At 40.9% G+C, this 20,015-nt stretch overlaps 1 protein-coding gene across 3 annotated transcripts in view; it reads right to left on the minus strand.

The window, feature by feature from the left end:
• Positions 1-8,820: 8,820 nt before the first annotated feature.
• The window catches only part of LOC129775449 (protein Atossa), a 105,114-nt gene continuing 93,919 nt past the window's right edge, over positions 8,821-20,015 (minus strand). For all 3 annotated transcript variants that reach the window (XM_055780212.1, XM_055780213.1, XM_055780211.1), the window contains exons 5-7: positions 18,466-19,359; positions 18,122-18,390; positions 8,821-13,071 (exon numbers count right to left, since the gene is read on the minus strand). In XM_055780212.1, the coding sequence (XP_055636187.1) occupies positions 12,885-13,071; positions 18,122-18,390; positions 18,466-19,359 (1,350 nt within the window). In that variant the 3' untranslated portion in view covers positions 8,821-12,884. The remainder of the gene's footprint in view (positions 13,072-18,121; positions 18,391-18,465; positions 19,360-20,015) is intronic.

Genomic DNA, 20,015 nt, shown 5'->3' on the forward strand with positions numbered 1-20,015 from the left:
ATGCAATTGCAACTGCACTCAGGCTAAGCCAACTTCTTCCGTACAAGCAGTTCCAATCCCGTCCAGTAATCCACAGGAATCGGAAATCAGCACCTCCTCGTCAGATTCAGAATCTGACCCAGACATTTCAATGGAAATTGAAACAACCCCCTCCAACAAGAGGAAAAATACCAAAAGATCAACCTCAGATGAATTCAAATCATCAGAAGAGGAAATTTTTCGAGGAAAAGAATCCAATAGGAAGAAATCCAAAAACCAAAAATACAACTCAACCCAACCATCCAACGAATCCAAACCATCCACTTCCCTCCAACCATCCACTTCCCCCCAACCATCCACTTCATTCCAACCAACCACCGCATCCAAAACTAAAACCTCCAACCAATCCAACCATTCAAACAAACCCACCCCACTTGCCAACAAACCAATTGCCAACGTTTCCAAGAATGATCCTAGACTAAAGAACAAATCCGGCAAATCTACCCATTCCTAATCTCATACCCTTCTCCCATCTTCGAACCTCTATTTACTTACCTCAGCCCACTTACCTTTTTCTCTTTTTTTAAATTCACCCCTATAGCTAGTAACAGCAACCCTTCGTCCTGTAACCAAACACCCAACCGAAAACTTGCTATTCAATGGAACTTGCGTGGGCTATCCACTTCCATGAACGAAATTAAGCTAATGTTAGTTGAGGAACAACATCTCCCACTAGCACTGGCTTTTCAAGAAGCTAAAAAAATCAATGTATCGCTCTTAGAGCGGGCATTTAGCGGCAAATTTTCATGGTATTTTAAGGAAGGGCCATCCTCGGGGCTTTTTGGAGCCTGCCTCGCTGTCCTGAGTGACCTTCCTCATACCGTCATCCCCATAACATCATCATTACAAATATGTGCGATACAACTGAAGGGACCTCTACAGGTAACCCTTGCTTCCATTTATATTCCCCCATTGCACAGTCATGACATTGAAACTCAACTTACGGATGCCATCAAACAGTTACCGCACCCATTCGTCCTGATGGGTGACTTTAACGCCTCCCACTCTTCATGGGGAGGAAACAAATGTGACAAAAGAGGTAAAACAATTTTGGGAATCGTCCAAAAACTAAACCTCATCATACTTAACGATCACCGTCATACCAGGATAGATATCCATCGCGGATCATCATCGGCCATTGACATCACGATTGCTTCCTGGGACCTCGCCCCCAGGTTGAGCTGGACCGTTGATAGTGACCTCAGAGGTAGTGATAATTTCCCCATCCACATCCGAACCCTGTCAAGAAACCCAAACATTCGTTTGCGCAGGAAATGGATATACCAGTCGGCTGACTGGGAAGGCTTCGAATCCACAATCAACAGCTTACTTTCTGAACATGAAAGCTGCTCTGTGGAAGAATTTACCCACTCCATTATTTTAGCGGCTGAACAAAATATCCACCGTACCAGTGGGAAACCCGGTCGAAAGGCTGTACCATGGTGGAACGATGCAGTTGCACAGGCCATCAAAAGGAGAAGAAAATCCCTCCGTATCCTACGACGCCTTCCTGATGGAAGCGCTTGCAAAATGATTGCCCTAACAAACTTCCAAACGGCTAGAGCTCTAGCCAGGAAGGTAATAACCGAAGCCAAGAAAAACAGTTGGATGGAATTTCTTGATGGCATCAACCCTAATACTTCGACATCTGAACTTTGGAACAAGGTCAACTCTCTTAGTGGCAAGAAAGCTTCAAACTGCTATTCCCTCGAAATTAATGGCACCTTCTCCGAAGATCCAGGCATCATAGCCGACCATCTAGCCGACCACTTTGCCACTATTTCAGCCACCTCCAACTACACCAACGAATTCAAGGCTATTAAGGCGGAGGCGGAACTTAAAGTTTTCCCTCCTGCTTCGGAACAGGTCCACAAATACAACGATAAGTTCTCTTTGGACGAGTTGTTATGGGCAATAAAAATATCCAAAAGCAAATCAGCTGGCCCAGACGGAATCGAATATCCGATGATCAAGCATCTACCTCTTCATGCAAAAATTCTACTCCTTCAGATATACAACGAATGTTGGGCTAACAGCTATTTCCCAGATGCATGGAAAACGGGCTTGGTAATACCTATCCCAAAAGTGAAGGAGAGTAAACGGGCCGCGAACAACTTCCGTCCCATAACCCTCCTCAACTGCTTAGGGAAAGTCTTCGAAAGAATGATCAATCGAAGACTTAGGACGGCCCTTGAAGAATACCAACTATTGGACCCCAGACAGCATGGCTTCCGCCGAGGTAAAGGTACGGGCACCTACTTCAGTCAACTCGATCATTTCCTTCAAGAGACTATCGAAAAGGGCCACCACAGCGAAATTGCTTCACTCGATCTAACCAAAGCCTACGATACCACATGGCGCCATAACATTATCGATCAACTCCACCGATGGGGTTTTGAAGGCTCCCTCTTCAACATTCTTCGCTGTTTCCTCACCAATCGAGGTTTTCAAGTTTACTTCGGAGGAGTACTTTCGGATCACCGTTGCCTAGAAAACGGAGTACCACAAGGTTCGGTTCTATCAGTTTCCCTCTTCCTCGTTGCTATGCAGTCGGTTCTAGAGGTTATCCCTAAAAACTCCGAGGTACTGGCCTATGCAGACGATCTACTGCTGATGGCAAGAAATGCTTTCCCAGAAATGGCCCGCAGAAGACTGCAGGAAGGAATCTCGGCTGTTAGTAACTGGGCAAATTCCATTGGGTTTAAGTTTTCTGCAGAGAAATCCAATATAATGCACTGCTGCAAATGTAAAGGTCATAGGAAAAGGTTTAGAACATGTCTAATCAATGGCAGGCCTATTATGAGAGTCAGCTCTGTCCGAATTCTCGGAGTGCTAGTTGACAGTAAACTATCTTTCGGACAACACCTCAGAAATGCTAAAGCTAGTATGAAGTGCCGCCTGCGGCTGATGAAAGCTTTAGGTGGCAGATGCCGCTTGAGTTCTCGTAAAACCATCTGCAACATAGGCAAAAGCATTATCTTCTCTAGAATTCGTTACGGTATCGAACTTTTCAGCCGTGCCTCTTGGGCTCACTTGAAAGTCTATCTACCATAGTGTGATTAGACATGCATCAGGAGCCTTTCAGACCAGCCCAATAAACGCTCTGCTTGTGGAGGCTGGCGTAGTTCCTTTCGAACACTTCCTCACAAATATGCTAGCCACTAAAGCCGTCCGGACGTCCGAGAAATACCCGGATCTTCTATTCATTTACTCCAGAGCCAACATTTGGCTGCAAAATATTAGCCAAGTCACCCTCCCGACTATTGCCCCATTAAGCAGAATCGGTCAACGCCCATGGCACGCACATCCGCCAAAGATAGACTGGTCAATCAAAAATGCTGTTAGGGTTGGGGAAGCCAGCAGCATTGTCACGGCCTGTTTTAATAACCACCCTCATAACAAGTATCACACCCACCACAAAATCTTCACAGATGAGTCTTTTGATGGAAACCTTACAGGGTTTGGAGTTTTTGCCAATAACACGGAGCTAAAATTCCAACTGCCTTCCATATGTTCGGTATACTCCGCCGAAATTGCCGCTCTCCTTGTCGCGACATCACTCTGTGATAACGACAGTAAAGTGGTGATCTTCTCGGATTCCTATAGTGCATTACGGGCGCTACAAAGTGACGATAGTAAACACCCTTGGATACAAAGCATTGAGGAAAAAATTACAGGGAAGGACATCACTTTCTGCTGGGTCCCAGGGCACTGCGGAATCCAGGGTAATGAACAGGCTGATCGTCTCGCCAAGGAGGGTAGGCTCTCCGAACTATGGACCACCTCCCACCCAGCAAATGACACCATCAGATGGGTCAGTCAATCCCTCAGATTGAGCTGGGAGAACAGTTGGTTTTTTTCCCGTGACCTCTTCTTAAGAAGGATCAAGAATACTACCCTTCCCTGAAAGGATAGTATTCTCCGATCTAATCAAGTATGTCTGACACGTTTACGTATTAGGCATACATTTTTAACACACAAATTCATCATGTGTGGATCGGAACCAACACTATGTGAGTCGTGCAATGTAAGACTCACGGTGGAACACATATTAATCACATGCTCTAAATTTAATGCCTCTAGAATAAAGTTTCAGGTGGCAGACACCATAAGGACAGCACTATCGGACGACGCCGTCGAAGAAAAAAGGACCATCGATTTCCTAAAGGATACAGGTTTATTTGAACAGATCTAATGTTTAATTACTACATTTACCTATACTGATAAAACTTTGTTTGTTTTCTCTTCTAATTTCAGCAAAAGATGAGCAGGTTTTTTACGCCCTTTTTAGAAGCGAGCTCCTCAAGCACACTAAAAGGGGTTTTTTCCCTGCTCCATTTGTTTGGTTGTGTTTTTGGCCCCAGAGCCGTGTAGGGTGCGGCTATACGACATACATCCATAGCGGTTGCTAGGACTGGGTCGAGCGAGAATAATGAATTTTTCAGTAATTTTTCTTAGTTTTCCTTTCAATTAAGTTTCCCGCCCTCAAGGGCAAGAGACGAATGAACTCTCAGAGTTTAAAGTCTCTCTAATTCATTACCTGTTACCTGTTTTGCTCGTACTTAGCTATCTTTGTTCGCATTGATTCAGCCATATCCAGATCACGGTACATCCGTTTCTCCGTTGTAGAGCCATTGTCGTCATGTTATCTGATAAACGTATCTGATCCGCACGCCACAGCAAACAGGTTGCATAACGGCTCCCTTCAGTAGCGTTTCCGTGGAGAGCTAGTTCAAGGCGCGTTCGTCGTCTTTGGACAGCAACGATTTATTTGTCTTATAAATTCTGAGAGAATCGATCAAGAAATATTCCTTCAGTACAGCATTCATCTTATCGTCCCGTTGACATGAACAGATATCAAAATTGTTATGCCCTTTGTAGTTCGAGCTGGCACTGACTGTTCCGACTGTTGCCACGCACGAGCCGTACACAATCCAACCGAGGCATTTTTTTGATGCAATAGGTTGATGATCCCTCACGGTAGATCAGCGCGTGGCCCAAATGGCAGTTGTCGATACCAATAAGGATTCTCGGTGATACTTACTCGTAGGACTCCAAGGGCAGTCTTTCTAGGTAGCTGTAGCTACACGTCTACTCCGGTATCGAAACCGACTGTCGTGGTAGAGACAAGTTTTGAACTGTATGCAAGTACATCTTATTTGGAAGTACATCTTATTCTGATTCTGAGTTCCGGAAATGTTCAGTGCAAGTTTCATTTCTCTTCGTTGTCCGCCCGACAATGGGTGGGGCGTGCTTCCGAGATCTAATTTTTCCATAAAACTCGCCTCCATGATTGTGGCTGACGAACCATCAACGGGGAAAGCATACAAGTTCACTGTTTTCCCTTGAGCATTAATCGCCACAGGAATATAACGGAAAAAAACATTCCCATTATGCTTCAGGTGAGTGTTACAGCTTTGCACTGAAATCGCTACATTCGATGGAGCAGCCTGGCGTCGTGCAGCAGTTGGGTATACATATACGTACATCCATTCTTACCACATCCTTAGAGGCGAATGAACTGAAAAGTTTAAGGCCTCTTTAATCCAACATCATCATCATTTTATCACATTGAGCCTTCACTCCACACGCCCCAAAATGCTTCTGTAAGTATTTCTTACACAACTTTTGTTCTTTGATCAGGGTCCAACGAGTGTCGAAGTTCATGTTCAGGAATCTTTGACATTTCTCTAGACCACTGTGGTTGTCCTGACATAATATACATTCCTTGCGTGTAGCAAATGAGTGTTTCATCAAGCTTTCGTTGTCGTCCGAGTTTCCATCATCTTCTAAATGGATGTTAATGTTATTGCGCCTCCGGTTATTCGGTTTCGAAAGGCTCAATTAGGGAACTGATACGATTTACCAACTTACCAAGCCACTCCGCGAAATCAGACAATATCACTTTGTCCTTGGTCTGTTTGTGATATGCCCAGTTGATAGTAGGTTTGATTAGTAGCCAGTAATCGTTCGGTGAGCTCCTGCAACAGTACAACGTTGTATGAATATTCATCGAGCTCAGATGCCGTGATAGTCGCGCACATGTTTTGAGCGGCCACTCCAAAATCTATAACCGCATTTAATTTCTCCGCTTTCGGTTACAACATCTCTCCAATTTTGCTAATTTGCCGTGATTGACATGAACCAGCGAAATTGCATAAAGAACACGCCGAATAAAGTAGTAAACCATTCTCATTGTACAAGTTTCGGTGATTCGAGCTTTAAATAGTCAATAACGACGCCGGCCACGTCCTTACAGTCACCAGGGGAAGGGAAGGAATGTTAGTATGATATTCACCGCCCGAAGGCCAGAAGGGTCTCCCCTATAGCGTGGTTCCCTAGCGTTTATCAAGGAAGGGATAGTTGTTAGTAAGGGGAGGTAAGAATCAGGATTCGCTGTGGTGAGTGATGTGATTAGGAGTTTATCCATTTCTTTTTTTTTCCATAATAGCCATGGATAACAACTATTATAACCATCCTCCTTAGAGGCTTTGGACCCTCTGCTCTGGTTCTCAACAGTTTCAGGTTCTTTTTCGGACATGCTACTATAGAGATCCGTCATTCGCTGTCGGAATTCTAATTTTGCTAATAAGCGAATGGACGATTATCTCGGGTCTTCCGAATAGAGTCCGCAATGTCGAGGTCACCTCAGGGACGTTTGACGGGTGTAATAGTCGACATCGCGTCTAATGCCTTTCCTTTGAGGTTTAGCTGGAGCCGCAGCATATTTTCCTCGTTGCTATATCCGCACATCCTGGTCGAGCACTGGAAACTAGCTATAAAAAGCGGCCACTCCTCTGGATTGCCGAAAAACGTTGGCAAGTCATGGGTTACGCTTGACGAGCTGAAAGTTAGATTCGACTAAGTTCGAAATCGGAATTGGGTGGTAATAAGTTTTGCACAACGTGTGCTCCCGTGGCCAAGTGGTTAGCGTCCCACATTATCATTCCGGGGGTTCGGGTTCGATTCCCGTTCTGGCCGGGGGATTTTTCGTCAAAGAAATTTCTTCCGACTTGCACTTTGATCACGGGTATTCTAGAGCATGCCACTCCAGAATACACTCAAGGTGTGTTATCCGGCATAGAAATCTCAACTAGGTACTACTGATTAAAAATGACGCATGTAATACCCACCGCTGAGAAGGCAAAAGTTCCACTGGGAACGTTAGTGCCATCCAAGAAGAAGAAGAAGTTTTACGCAACAGGATCGACAGAATCGCGCATTGGACGGAAATCCGTCACTCTGAGATCAAACTCGGTAGTTTTCCTGCATGTCTAAATCTAGTACACCGAAAATATGAACTTGAAAAATATACATAACACTAAAACCATTTCGATTTGAGTTCGAATTTTCTCGAAACGAGTTACTCGTTTCGAAATGCGCAATGTCACCTCTGGCTTCAGCTTCTTCTGTACGGAAACTCACTTTTTCTTCATGTCTTCCTCAGATTTGACCTCCTTGAGATGTTTCCGTAGTGTCTGTTTCATAACCGCCCAGTATTTTTCGATAGGCCTTAGTTCCGGTGCGTGGGGAGGGGGGATTTCATGTGCTTGGGTACGAAAGTGACCCCGTTGGCTTCGTACTACTCCAGGACCTCCTTTGAATAGTGGGACGAAGCTAGATCCGTAGAGCCCTCGTGTTGCTTCAACAGAGGGAACAGATGCTTCTGTAGAGACTCCTTGAGGTAGATCTGCCCGTTTACAGACTCGATAGTCACGAACAGTGCACTCCGTTTGCCACATGAGCCGATCGCTTGCCAAATCATGTATTTCTTGGCAATCTTTGAAAGCTTCTGCTTCCTTACTTCCTCCAGAACATCAAACTTGCGCTGAGCGATGACGAACAGTAGCCCCGGAAGCTACCGGAAGTCCGCCTTGACATAAGTCTCATCATCCATGAGGCTTCGTCAGCATCTGGGTGTACAGTTTCCCGTGACTTTCCCATCGTATTTTGCCGTTCGTCACGGTTTGGAGCCTTCTGCATTTTGTACGTCTGCAGTCTCTCCTGGTCCTTGGCTCTCTGAACGAAAGACGAGAGACAGATTCAACTTTTTTGGCACATCCCTGACCGAAGCATTGGGATTCCGTTTAAACGCTTCCATGATTTAATTGTGATCATGATCACTAATAGAAGTTCCATTCTGACCGCATTTCTCCTTCTGTTCGAGGCTCAGTGTTTCGTAGTAACGTTTAACCACACGACTCACCGTTGACTGCACGATTCCGAGTTGTTTTCCGATGTCCCGATGAGAAAGTTTTTCAGATTCTTGCGCAAAATCAATTCGCAACGTTGCTTTTCGGGTGACGCCATTTTTTTCCCAATTTTCGAAAAACTGACAGCGATAAAAATACAGTGTAAACAATATACTCTAAACTATTTGTACCCAAAATTTCAAGAGAAAAAAACCCAATGGGTTATTTTCTACATCGTTTTTTCCGTGATGCAATTTTATGTGGGACCCCTTTTTCTTGTGACATTACACTTTTTTCTGATCGATTTTTTCTGTTGCAGTTGTTTTCTGGGGCGATTTTTTTCCGGTCACAGTCTAACAGTATTCCAATAAAACCCGAACCGTCCAGGAATACTACGAAACCCAAACAGTGTTTCTGAGCTTAACGATAATTTCTGCGTTGTTTAATCTCCACTGTGCAGCTGACGCAAGAATCGAATTTTTCTTGGGTCTTCTTGGGTCTTGGTCATCGTAATTGAAGTCGCTAGGATTGGCTTTTCTTTTTCGCTATTTCCTCAATCATCGTCTCGCTTTTCTTATTAACTGAACATCTAGCGGGGCGATTCCCCAAGTGTATTTATTAAATATTTTTTTATTATGTTTGAAAAGTTTGTATAAATATATAGCGTGTGTGTATATGTTTTCAATATTTTTTTCCGCTTTTTTGTGTTGTTAAACGTCCATTCTACTTGCTACCAATGTTTTCATAATCTTCGGTATGATAATTTCCTTATTAGCTCTAATGTCGATTTATTGATATTTCAACCGCATTTAACGCGTCTTCCCGGATCATTGTGTTATTCTACCATTTTTGGATGCTTTGTTGTGTTCTTTAAAACTGAAATTGCCTCGTTACTGTTTTTGATGTCAGAAGAATTTTGTTCTTATCAATACCATCGTTAAAAGCGCAAATTTTCGATTAATTTTCAACGACCACAAATTTTGTGTTTCTGCCGTGTGGTAGTAAATCGTAATTGGAGTTTATTGTATTGCGTTCTGTTTTAGTTTCACATTTTATGTACATATGCTTAAGAAATCCTATTACAATTGATTCTACCATTCTGTCGTTAGGCTATCTTCATCGCATTAGCAAGGTTTACTTTTTCCCACTATGGTAGCTCTGACTAGCATCTATGCGTTTTGTTTGCTGCTTAAGAAACGACTCTATGAATTTTCCTGCTATTGTTCAGAGGGTGTTTTGAGGAGTAGCAACTAAAGGGTTCTATGATGACGGTTCATGATTTGTGGTTGGGTTGTTGTTTTTCTTAGCTGGATTGTAAAAAGATAATTTTGTGATAGCATTCAACGCTTTTTCCCTCAAATGGATGGTAGTATTGAAAGTTCGTACCCAATTCTTTTCTCGTCGCACCCGAACACAACTTGAACTATTATGCTAGAACGATTGGCACGAGGGAAAAGTTGTTTTTTTACGTTTATCTAACATTTTCTCGTTCGATAGAAGAAACAATAATCAATTCGTCCATTTACCTACACGAAAGATGGTTAACAACATTATCGGTAAATTTGCTATCGCATTTTATGTCACACAAAAATATATATTTATTCGAATGGCAGTGTGTATATGTACTACTTTATTTAAAAGATAGCGTTCATTTGAAATTTAGCTGGCAAGTGGTACTCGTTACCACTGAACATTGGTAGTCGGATAGGATTTGTTGGTCGCGATGATACAGTATTAGAAATCCAATAACGTTGATTTTACTTTGATTTTCATCGCAGGAAGAAACATACATGTATTTCCTACTCGTTTTCATTGTAATTTGATAACACACTGAGCCCTAAGAAATAATCGTCTTGACATCTAATCGAAGATCGATTCACGCCGTCACTACTACACTGAAAGCATAACTTTATTGTTGCTATTGTGTTCAGAATAATACTATTCCCAATGATCGTAACCATGATTTCATAAGTCTAGTCTTCACTTCACTTCAGTTATTATGTGAGCGGTTCACTGTCAGTTTGGCAATTTATGAGGATGATCTTTAACGTATTGGTGGTGTCCGCATATCGCGCATTGCACGAAATTATTCCTAAATATAATCGAATTCTGGATCACGTGATCAAGGGCTGGATACTATTAACAACCAAGGCTAAATCTCGCTTGATGACATTACTGACATTCTTGACCGGTGGTTAGTAGAGTATCTAGACTAAGGTGTAAAACTCAAGATTCTAACAGATAGCTGAATGAACTAATACTACAACTCAAACGAACTCTGTAAATATTAACAATGTACACATTTTCATGCCATGTTCTTTGATGATTTTTTCATGGACCACAAACAAGCTAAGAGTCGTATTAGATACAATCAATTTATTAATCACAGAAACAGCATACTACTTCAATCATTCTTGGTTCTTTGAATGCTCGAACGAATGTGATTCATTCTCATGTTATTCCAGATAATCAAAAAAATCCCATGTATACTGATGGACGCAAAAAATCCACCTCCACTTGAAATCAAAGTGTTCCAGTATTAAAAGTATTTTGTTCTTAAATGAGTACTTTTAGGGTATCACATAAAAAATCCACTTGCGTAAATTTGTTTGATCGTGTTTTCTTCGTTGATGCACCCCAATGTCCTGGAAAAATGGTAATGAAGATGGTAGACTTTCGAGCGACATAGCATGCGCAGCCACACTCATTTTTCAAATCGCGATGACAGTATTTTTTGTTTATCTAAGTGTTTTATCAATTAAAAACATACATTTTATTAGAGTTCCCGCTGATTATGAGGATAATGTGACAGGATGCAGAGAACATTTGTGGAATCACGTTGACAAAGAAGGACGAAAGCGATATTTTTATGTGCCATTTTAACTTCCCCACGTTCAAACACAAATGAACTTTTATTATTTTAACGACATGAAATTGTTGTTTTGAAGGCTCTCAGTGTCGGTGTGTATGATGTGAGAAAATAATCTTCATTTGATCAAAATTTCACTGAAAATGTTACTGCTTTCGAGAACGAAGTATACGACTGCTCTGGACCTTTTTACCACAGCAATTATATGAATGGAAATAAGCCACAATACAATTGTCATCTGTTAAAAAACAAACAGTTACAAGATTTTATGAAAATTTTGGCTCAAATCTTCATGAAACCGTGAGTAGTTTGAACATTGTTTTGTTTCTTCCATGTACATTCCATACTAAATGCAAATAATTACGACACGTTATTTTGCTTTCCAGTACAGATAAATTGCGATCTGAAAAAGCAACTGGTGATTAGCAACACAAAAAAACCACTTCAGTTGGCGAGAGACCATATCAACAAGCCACTGGAGTTCTGGAAGCGCTCCATTTGGTCGGACGAATCCATGTTCGAGTCGTTTAACTAGAAAAGACGACTCCGAGTGTGGCCGATAAGCGACGAGCGCCTTCAGAATCGGGATCTACGACCGCCTATGAAGCACGTTGGTGGAAGCATCATGGTGTGAGACTGTTTCTCGTGAGCTGGGATGGGAAACTTAGCGCAGGTCAAAAGTATTATGACTACCTATAGTTACATCGACGTTTTGAGCGAGAACCTGGAAGAATCCATGCTAAAAATGGGATGGAGGATAACTACACTTTCCAGCAAGATAATGACCCGAAACATAATGCGAAGAAAACAGCAGAATTCTTCCGATTGGCCCGGATCAAACCAATGGTCCAAAACCCCGACTTGAATCCTATTGAGAATTTATGAGACTACAAAGTGGACAAAACTGACGTTACGAACAAGCAAAACTATTTTGCTGCGTTGAAGAAAGTTAGGGACGAGCTGGACCCTCAACACCTTCGAAACCTCGTGAAGAGTATGCCAAAGCGTGGTCAATTGGTGATCGAGGCCAAAGGGGGTCATATTGACTATTCATAATTTTTTCAAACAAACCATGAAGTGGATTTTTTCACACTCACCCATTTAGGAACAAAAGTAATTTTTTGTTTTTTTTTTCTAAAAAATAAATCAACGATACCGAAATGGCAAAATGATCTACTAATTACATACTTTTACGTAGTATTGACTGAAATACCGAAAGTATGAGACAAATTTTAATATTGGAAAACTTTGATTTCAAATGAGGATGGATTTTTTTTGCGTCCTTGCATATACCCACTTCAAGCTTACGGACAAATCGCCAGTGAACAACATCCATTCAATCACAAAACTATAACTCCGATGGTCTTTAATTCAAGTCGTAATTGCATTCCGCGAAATCAACTCTGACAGTTTCGCTCATTCTTTCTCTACAGTTTTGTGCGAACTGCATTCAGACAAACACGTAACGTTTTTTAATTTATTATATAAACTACGGAATTCATAAAAACTTTAATTTTAGTTTCAATCAGCGCAATAAAATAAATTTATACAAGGTGTCTCACAAGCGTGGTTCAATGTTTCGCAAATGTGTTCGTTTTAATGCTCCCGATTAGGATCAACCCTTTCAAGAGTGCCTTAACACGAACCATGCGACGTAAAACACCCCAAAATCACACAACTGCTGGCGACGGGAAACAAAGGATCGAACAAATTAAAAATTTTGAAAAACGCTCATTTTTAAAATGAAGCCCCTAAGACATAAAACGACGGACGACCGAAGATTCTTACTGCTTGTCTATTCGTAGACTGTATTTGGGATTCTCCGGAACAATCGTTACTACCTTGAGTTCGTTCGGTGCCTCCAGTAAGTTTTTCGCATGGGCCGCCGCCGTATCACAGTCCGTACGGCGCGAGATCAATAGTCGGATGTCGGTGTGCAGCGACAGTTTGCCTGAACGGGATGTCTGGAATCTGTAAGGGAAAACATACATTGTTTGTCTTTTAGAGCTCTTACGAATAGTAACGACCAATGTAGTATTACGGAATGTTCAAAGTGTTTGTGTGGCACAAAAATTACAATAAAATACGAATGCTTCTAAATTGGAAGAAAACAATGCTGAATGCAATGCTATTGATAACTTTTTTCGTAATCTAAAACTCAAATATGGTGAATCTCAGCGGTAATGATACCCCAGACAAGTGCTGAAGTTCCAAGCTCCGTACAAAGATATAACGATATCGTCATTTGCGTCTTTTTCAAGATCAATAAATAATTATAATAGATTGAAGATCATAGTCTTCTTCAGCTATTCTTCTCACTATTTCCCCCATATCACAAAAAACACCTTCCATTTCATGTTCATTTTCAGTAGTAAACATTTCGTAAGAAAATGTTTAATTGTGAGTCTTTGTTTGCATCTGTTCGTTGGGGTATCTGCGCAAGATTGCAGAAGAAAACCATGCGCCTGTATGGTCTATTCGAACACGTGTCATAGCTCTTTGGTCCCGAGCATTTGGTTAATCCGTTCCGGCAGTTACAGTCCGCTTTATTTGGTTTAGTTGAGTATTTAATATTTCTAGTCTCAGTGCCAAGCCAACCAGATTTAATTTTTCACCATTCTCTTCGCATCTCCACCACTTAGGGATATTTAATTACTCCTAATCTTCCTCTGTTTGCGTGTCCGCCCACTTTCTCATTGATTGTAATTCTTCTGTGACCCGGAATCCATACGCACGTTACATCTCTTTTGAATGCATCCATCCCACCCATGGGTTCTTAAAAGACCCCGCTCTCAGGGCACCTTAACAACATGCACTATCGGAAAAAAATTACTGATGATGATTTCTTCAGTGTGTTTTCTCTGGAGAAGCGTAAAGCCGACAGCTCGGCACCGAACACCGAACAGTCGTCGCTCAACCTGCCACACATCTCAAGGTTATCCGAGTAAACTCCAAAACCTTTTTTACCAATCTATCTTTGGTTTCTGTTGCGTCATCTTGCCGTATCCTTAGGAAATACTTCGTTTGTTAACGTCCCGAATGAAGTGTTGGCATTTCTGAGTAGAGCGCAATCTTGGACGATTCTGCAGGTTCTGTACGTACTTCGTGTAGCGATACTACATATTCGAAAGGAAGTACTCCAGCTTCCACCATCACTGATCTGATTGAAATTGTTGGAAAGGTAATGGTAGCTATACTTATAGCTGTTATAGGCGGGCTTGAGAATGCAATGATATTTCGCCTGACTATATCGGCAGAAGGAAAACCATACAGATGCCTGGATGGAACAAAACTATTAGATGTGTATAAACGGCTCTTCCTTGCAGCTAATGCTTTACCGCTTATGACTCTTAACATGTTGATTACTCGCATCACATATCTGCTTCTATCCCCGTCATGTTTGTAAATTTCAGCTTTATGTCTATTGATACTCCCAAAAATTTTAATTTCTCTGGAAGCTGGTGTGTTGATGTCATTTTTATCATGTCCGGCGGTTTTTTGCCTCTATGCCTTGCTTGCCATATGCGAGCTTAGCTTGCTCCCTGCGAAACACCCCGGGTAGTAAAAAAAACTCAGACGATCGCGTGTTTCCAAACCGTACTCGAAATGACCTCTGACATATAGTGTTTAGCAAGTATCACGGCTAAAACGACCGAATCATCCGTATTTGTGTTGCTGCCAGGGAGTAGACCTCATTGTTCTGTTTTTACTTTGGAGTGCATTCACTCACCACCATATCTCTTGGGTGGTAGAGTTTGGATGTATTCCTTCTACGAAATTTGTCTAACTTTCTTGCGTGCCTTTGATTATTGCAGATAAGGGTCGTTTTTGTTGAGTTTTCGGAAAGTTCTAAATGCTTTTCGTCTGTTTTTATTACTGTTACCACCTCGCGATCTACTGCGCTTTCACAGCTGTTTCCAAGGTTTGACTATGTACTATTTTCCTTATTTAGAATATTGAGATTAAAATTTGCTAAAGTTTTGATGACCGTTCTGTATCTTTGATCGGTTGTTGAACTTCCCCAGATGTCAACATGGACATTTGAATCACCCATTATTATAAACCGCTTCGGATTGATCAATTCCTGAAGTACTTCTTCCAGAACATTGTTGTCATGCGAAGGTGGAATATAAAGTGAAACGAACGTTCGACTCGTTGGGTTGTGTACAGTGACTGCTATCGCTTGCAACGTTGTTCTTATTGAAACTCTTTTGAAAGGAATGCTTTCCTCCCCAGCCAATTTGTCAATTTGTCTCCGTGTCTGTTGTTCACATTCATATTGATGTCAAGGATTTGAAGTTGTTCTTATGAAGTTCAATTTCCAAAACGATTGTCTTTACCAAGATCGTTGCTTAGTGTATCTGTTCGATTCTCATAGTTTTTTCGTGACATGGTCACGAGTCTATGCTCTTTCCTATGAATGTGGGGCATATTTTGGTTTTTCCGCTGTTTATTGTTAGCACTGCATTTTTGCTCTGCAACCTTTGAGCGGATGGACCTGATTCTGTATGATTCCTTCTTTTTAATGCTGGTTGAGACTCGTTCACTTTGAAGTGATCTTCTGGATTTATGTTTGGATCTTTATTTTTCGTTTTCGAAAAGCATTGATTCATTTCATTTTCTGAAATTTCGACGTGTATTCTAGGAATCTCATTCGTTTGTTTCTCTTTAAGTTTTTGCATCTCTCTTTTCAATAATTTATGTTTAGTGTACATTTGGTTTAGCTCTTTGCGTAGCTTTTGTATTTCATTCTTTTTCTGTATCCTCCTTGTTGCTTTCATTTTAGCTGTCTCTTCTTTTAGTTTTTGAACTTCATCATCTCTCCTTATCATTCTATCTTGTGCTCTGCATATTCCTACGTATGTATAAATATATGAGAGTGATGGTGGTATACAAGGCGTTTTGGGGATTATGAAAGAATTTAATCTTGAAATTGGACCGGAGTGCAACAATTTTTGTGGAAAATTGGATAAGGAACGAATCGAACGAGCAGAGGTGCGGATGTTAGAAGCAGCTAGAGAAGCCCGCATGTCTAATATGGCAACAAAAAAGTGTCATGAGGAACGCCGTTTAATGGTTAAAGGACAGTTTTATGGTCCAGCGATTGTAGATTCAAGATACGATACAAAATAAACGAAAAAAAATGTATCCAAAAATTAAAACGCGTTTTTCTCGAAACCATGTTTTGCGTTCATAGTGTGTTCATAGTGTACTACCCCTTAATGTTGGATATGGTTCGATAGCTACTTCTGTACCACCTATCAGCTTATTCATGTGAATCAGCTTCTTTGCATGTTCGACGCTTCGCGTTTTAACGACATATTTACATATTTACATATTTGACATATTTACTTACATATTTATTTGCTGATAACAAAAGGGGTTTTTCTGGTAGGTTACCTGTACCAGCTGCTCTCAATGACAATACAATTCTTTGCTCGTGAATACCCAAGTGATCCATTCACTTAGGCAGTGCTCGTTCATTCCCATATCCTGGTGATTTATCAGGTGGGGCTTTTATGGTATGTCCAGGTGAAAGACAGCTTGCTGTTATCATATGGCCAGCAAGCTTTAAAGGTGTGTTCTCACGATCAGCACAGCCATGTATGGGAAAAAATTCAGCAAATAATATACTGCGTTCTTACGGAACAAGTAACGATTATTCTTCAACCTGTCAATTTGATCCATCTATGGATTCAGGCGGTCAGATAATGCATCCCTACCTAGGTGGGAGATGACTACGCTTTTACCTTCTTTCTTTCTTGGCTAAGCGTTGGGAGATACAGCCAGGATAGGAACACTTTTTTCCAGTAACTAAATCCCGCCCAATACTTTGAAAGGTGCTGACAGGTTCAAATAAAGTGTTCGCAATGCTGTGATTTGCAATGGCAGACTTTACTTGCACGCAACTTTACAAGCAACCCAGGGATCAGTTTTGCGCTTTACAGCGGTCGTTCTGATACTGCAGCAATGTATTGATCAGCTAATAGGCCATATGAATAAAAACAAAATTTTACTTCAATCGAGCAGTCTAGCAGTGAGATTAGGTTTTTACTACGTTTGGTATGAATAAAAGTAACAATTAAGTATTTACTTTTCGAAAATGGATGTTTAGCTGTTTCGTATGAATAAAACAGCATTCATCAAGTATTTACTTCGTAATTATCAAGTATGCTCATGAGCATACTTTGGATCTGAAAACACTTTCATTCGTTTTGATGTCATATCCGATTTATGTTTAATGCTGCTATCGTGCGCTTAAAATTAAACAAGTTAACAATCTGCATTGATGTCATTGAGCTTCGTTTACTAGTTTAGGGAGCGTCAAAAAATTGATTGATTTTCAGGCGGAATGAACACGTTTTTAAAATTTAAATTATGAATGAAAAATAACCTTTCCGTACCAAATTAGCATTCTGTTTAAATGAAAAAAACTTTTGTTTGCAGGTGGTGAAAAAATCTTGTACGACAATTGTTTTTGAAGACAACTTTATATTATAATGAAAAGTTTCAGTAACAATGTTGGAAATGTATAGACAAAGGGTTAAATAAAAGTCGGAAATAAGTGTTTAAGTAATTAAATAACATGATGTTAAAATTTTCATTCAAATTTTAACATTTTAAAATTGGTTTCGTGTCTTATAATCCGATAGGTATTACACTAACGAGTTTTGAAACCAAACCTAAACAATCAGTTGACTATGTAAAAACTATGTTCGAATTCGAACATGCGTTAAAATGAAATTAGTAAACTTTTATTCATACGGATTCAAGTAAATACTAGGAAAGTTTACTTTACTTGGAAACGGGTCACTATGCCAACAAGAGTTAATTTTATTCAGAAATAGAACCGAAGTAAACGATTGCTTTACTGTGGCATATAAACAGGAATTCTGGGTATGCCTGATTAAAATATCATCTGACTCATATAAATGAAACATGTCCCCTGCTGACACGTAGTGGATTTTCACGCCAACACGCAATAATCACTCCCAACGCAACCATTCTGTAACGAACTTACCTTAGGTGGATAGCGTACCGCAGCAGCCTCATTTGTTCGGCGTTGCTGAGCTGTTCTACCGGCCTCCCGCTTGCCAGCGCATCCTTGTTACTATCGTCACACGCCAGTATCCGTTGGCGGATGAAGGTCATTGACATCGCCGGCATGTCGCGGAAGTCGTACGGAACAACAAACATCCGCACCACGGTCCCTAGTGGATTGAGCAACGTAACTTGCACCGTCCCCTGACGCGGGATGGAATAGCCTTTTCTTGGAAGACGTAACTCGGACTGCGAAATAGATTGAAAAAAAAAACCCGAACGTTTGACATATGTCCAAGCGTATGTTACGAAAAGTGCACTCACCACGTATGGAGTTGTTAGATGTTGGCCCGGCAGTTCGTAGAAGTACGACGCGACCGGTATGGTTAGTTGGGTCGGACAGAAACTCCCTGACGCCCCGAGCAGCACTTTGAAATCGGCCACTTGGAACTTGGGAGTGATTCGTCTTTGTAGCAGCGATTCTTCCAGCGTACCCATCAATGGCAAGCGACCGAAGCGGAAAAGATTTTTACTAAATGACTTGTTGAACGGACGCTGGGCAGGATTAATCCTTGGCGGTGAGCGCGGAACTGTGGTAGAGCCGAGCTGAAAGTAGCTGCCACAACTGACTGTGGGGAAATCCAACAAGCAAGGGTGCTCATCTTCCGATAGCTGTTCGTCTGAGCCGATGGATGAACGTTCGGAAACTGTACTTCGTTCGGAAAGATGGCGGCTACGTTGATGCTTATAAACGTGCTTTAGAAAGCGTGGCGATAACGAGCCCGGTGAAAGATGACACGTTGGAGCCGAGCTGGATTTCTTTATAACTGAGTGTTCCGTTCCTTCGGTAAAATTGAATATACTTCCATCGATGGGAATGGGACTGGAGCTACTGATGAAACCAGAATCTTCGCGTGCTAATGGCGATATGTTGAAAACATTCGATAGATTTATCTTCGGAATCGTAAAATACGACGGAGATGTCGATCTCTTCGAAGGCATATTCCCAGAAGTGGTCGTGCAACTGAGTATCTGCTTCTTGTGAGGTGACACGCTGCTGGCCGTGCTGATGGAGCAATCACTTTCTGTGCAACTGACGTATATGGGGGTATTGCCAGTCGCCGGCGTCGATGTTTGCAGTCGGCAAACATTAGGGCTGACGAATGGCGAACTGCTCCCCGTGTAGTAATCGACGGATGTTTTTTGAACATACAAAGCCTGTAAAAAATGAAACACATAATTAATTATGAATCCCGAATATTACCTCATATCGTACCAATCTGGAAAAAATATTTTTGACGAAGGTCATTAGTACAATTTTGATCACTGGCGTTGAAGAAACCCCAATATTCAAGAATTTTTCATTCTCCGGGAAATTACAAAAAATTAAAAATTGGTCAAAACATGCATTTATCTTTTACGTCGAAGATCGAAGGTTTTTTTTTCCTACATCACAATGTGTATGAACGTAATACTTTAAAAAGCTTACATATTTTTGTACTTCACTAGGTGCTGTTATTTGTTGAGTTATTTTGAAAATTTAAATGAATTTTTATCAAAAAAGTATTTTGAAAATTCTTGAAAAAAATATATGAATAGGCCTTACAATTACATTGGAAAAAGGGCACTTTTACAGGGAAAATAATTTTGTAACAACAACTTTTTCATGTTTTGTTTGAAAAAATTACAACTAACCCTAATTTTGCTTAAAGTCAAGATATTGATGAAGTGTATTCGAAAAAGTCTTAGGTCTTATTAAAATATGTACTTTTAACGAATACGTCAACTTTATATCTTTTATAGTTTTGGTAAATGTGGCATTTTTGTATGAAGAAAATGAAAAACTAATGTTTCAATCGTAAGAGTTTTGTGTG

Source organism: Toxorhynchites rutilus, chromosome 3 (genome assembly GCF_029784135.1).
Source record: "Toxorhynchites rutilus septentrionalis strain SRP chromosome 3, ASM2978413v1, whole genome shotgun sequence".
NCBI classification, from domain to species: domain Eukaryota; kingdom Metazoa; phylum Arthropoda; class Insecta; order Diptera; family Culicidae; genus Toxorhynchites; species Toxorhynchites rutilus.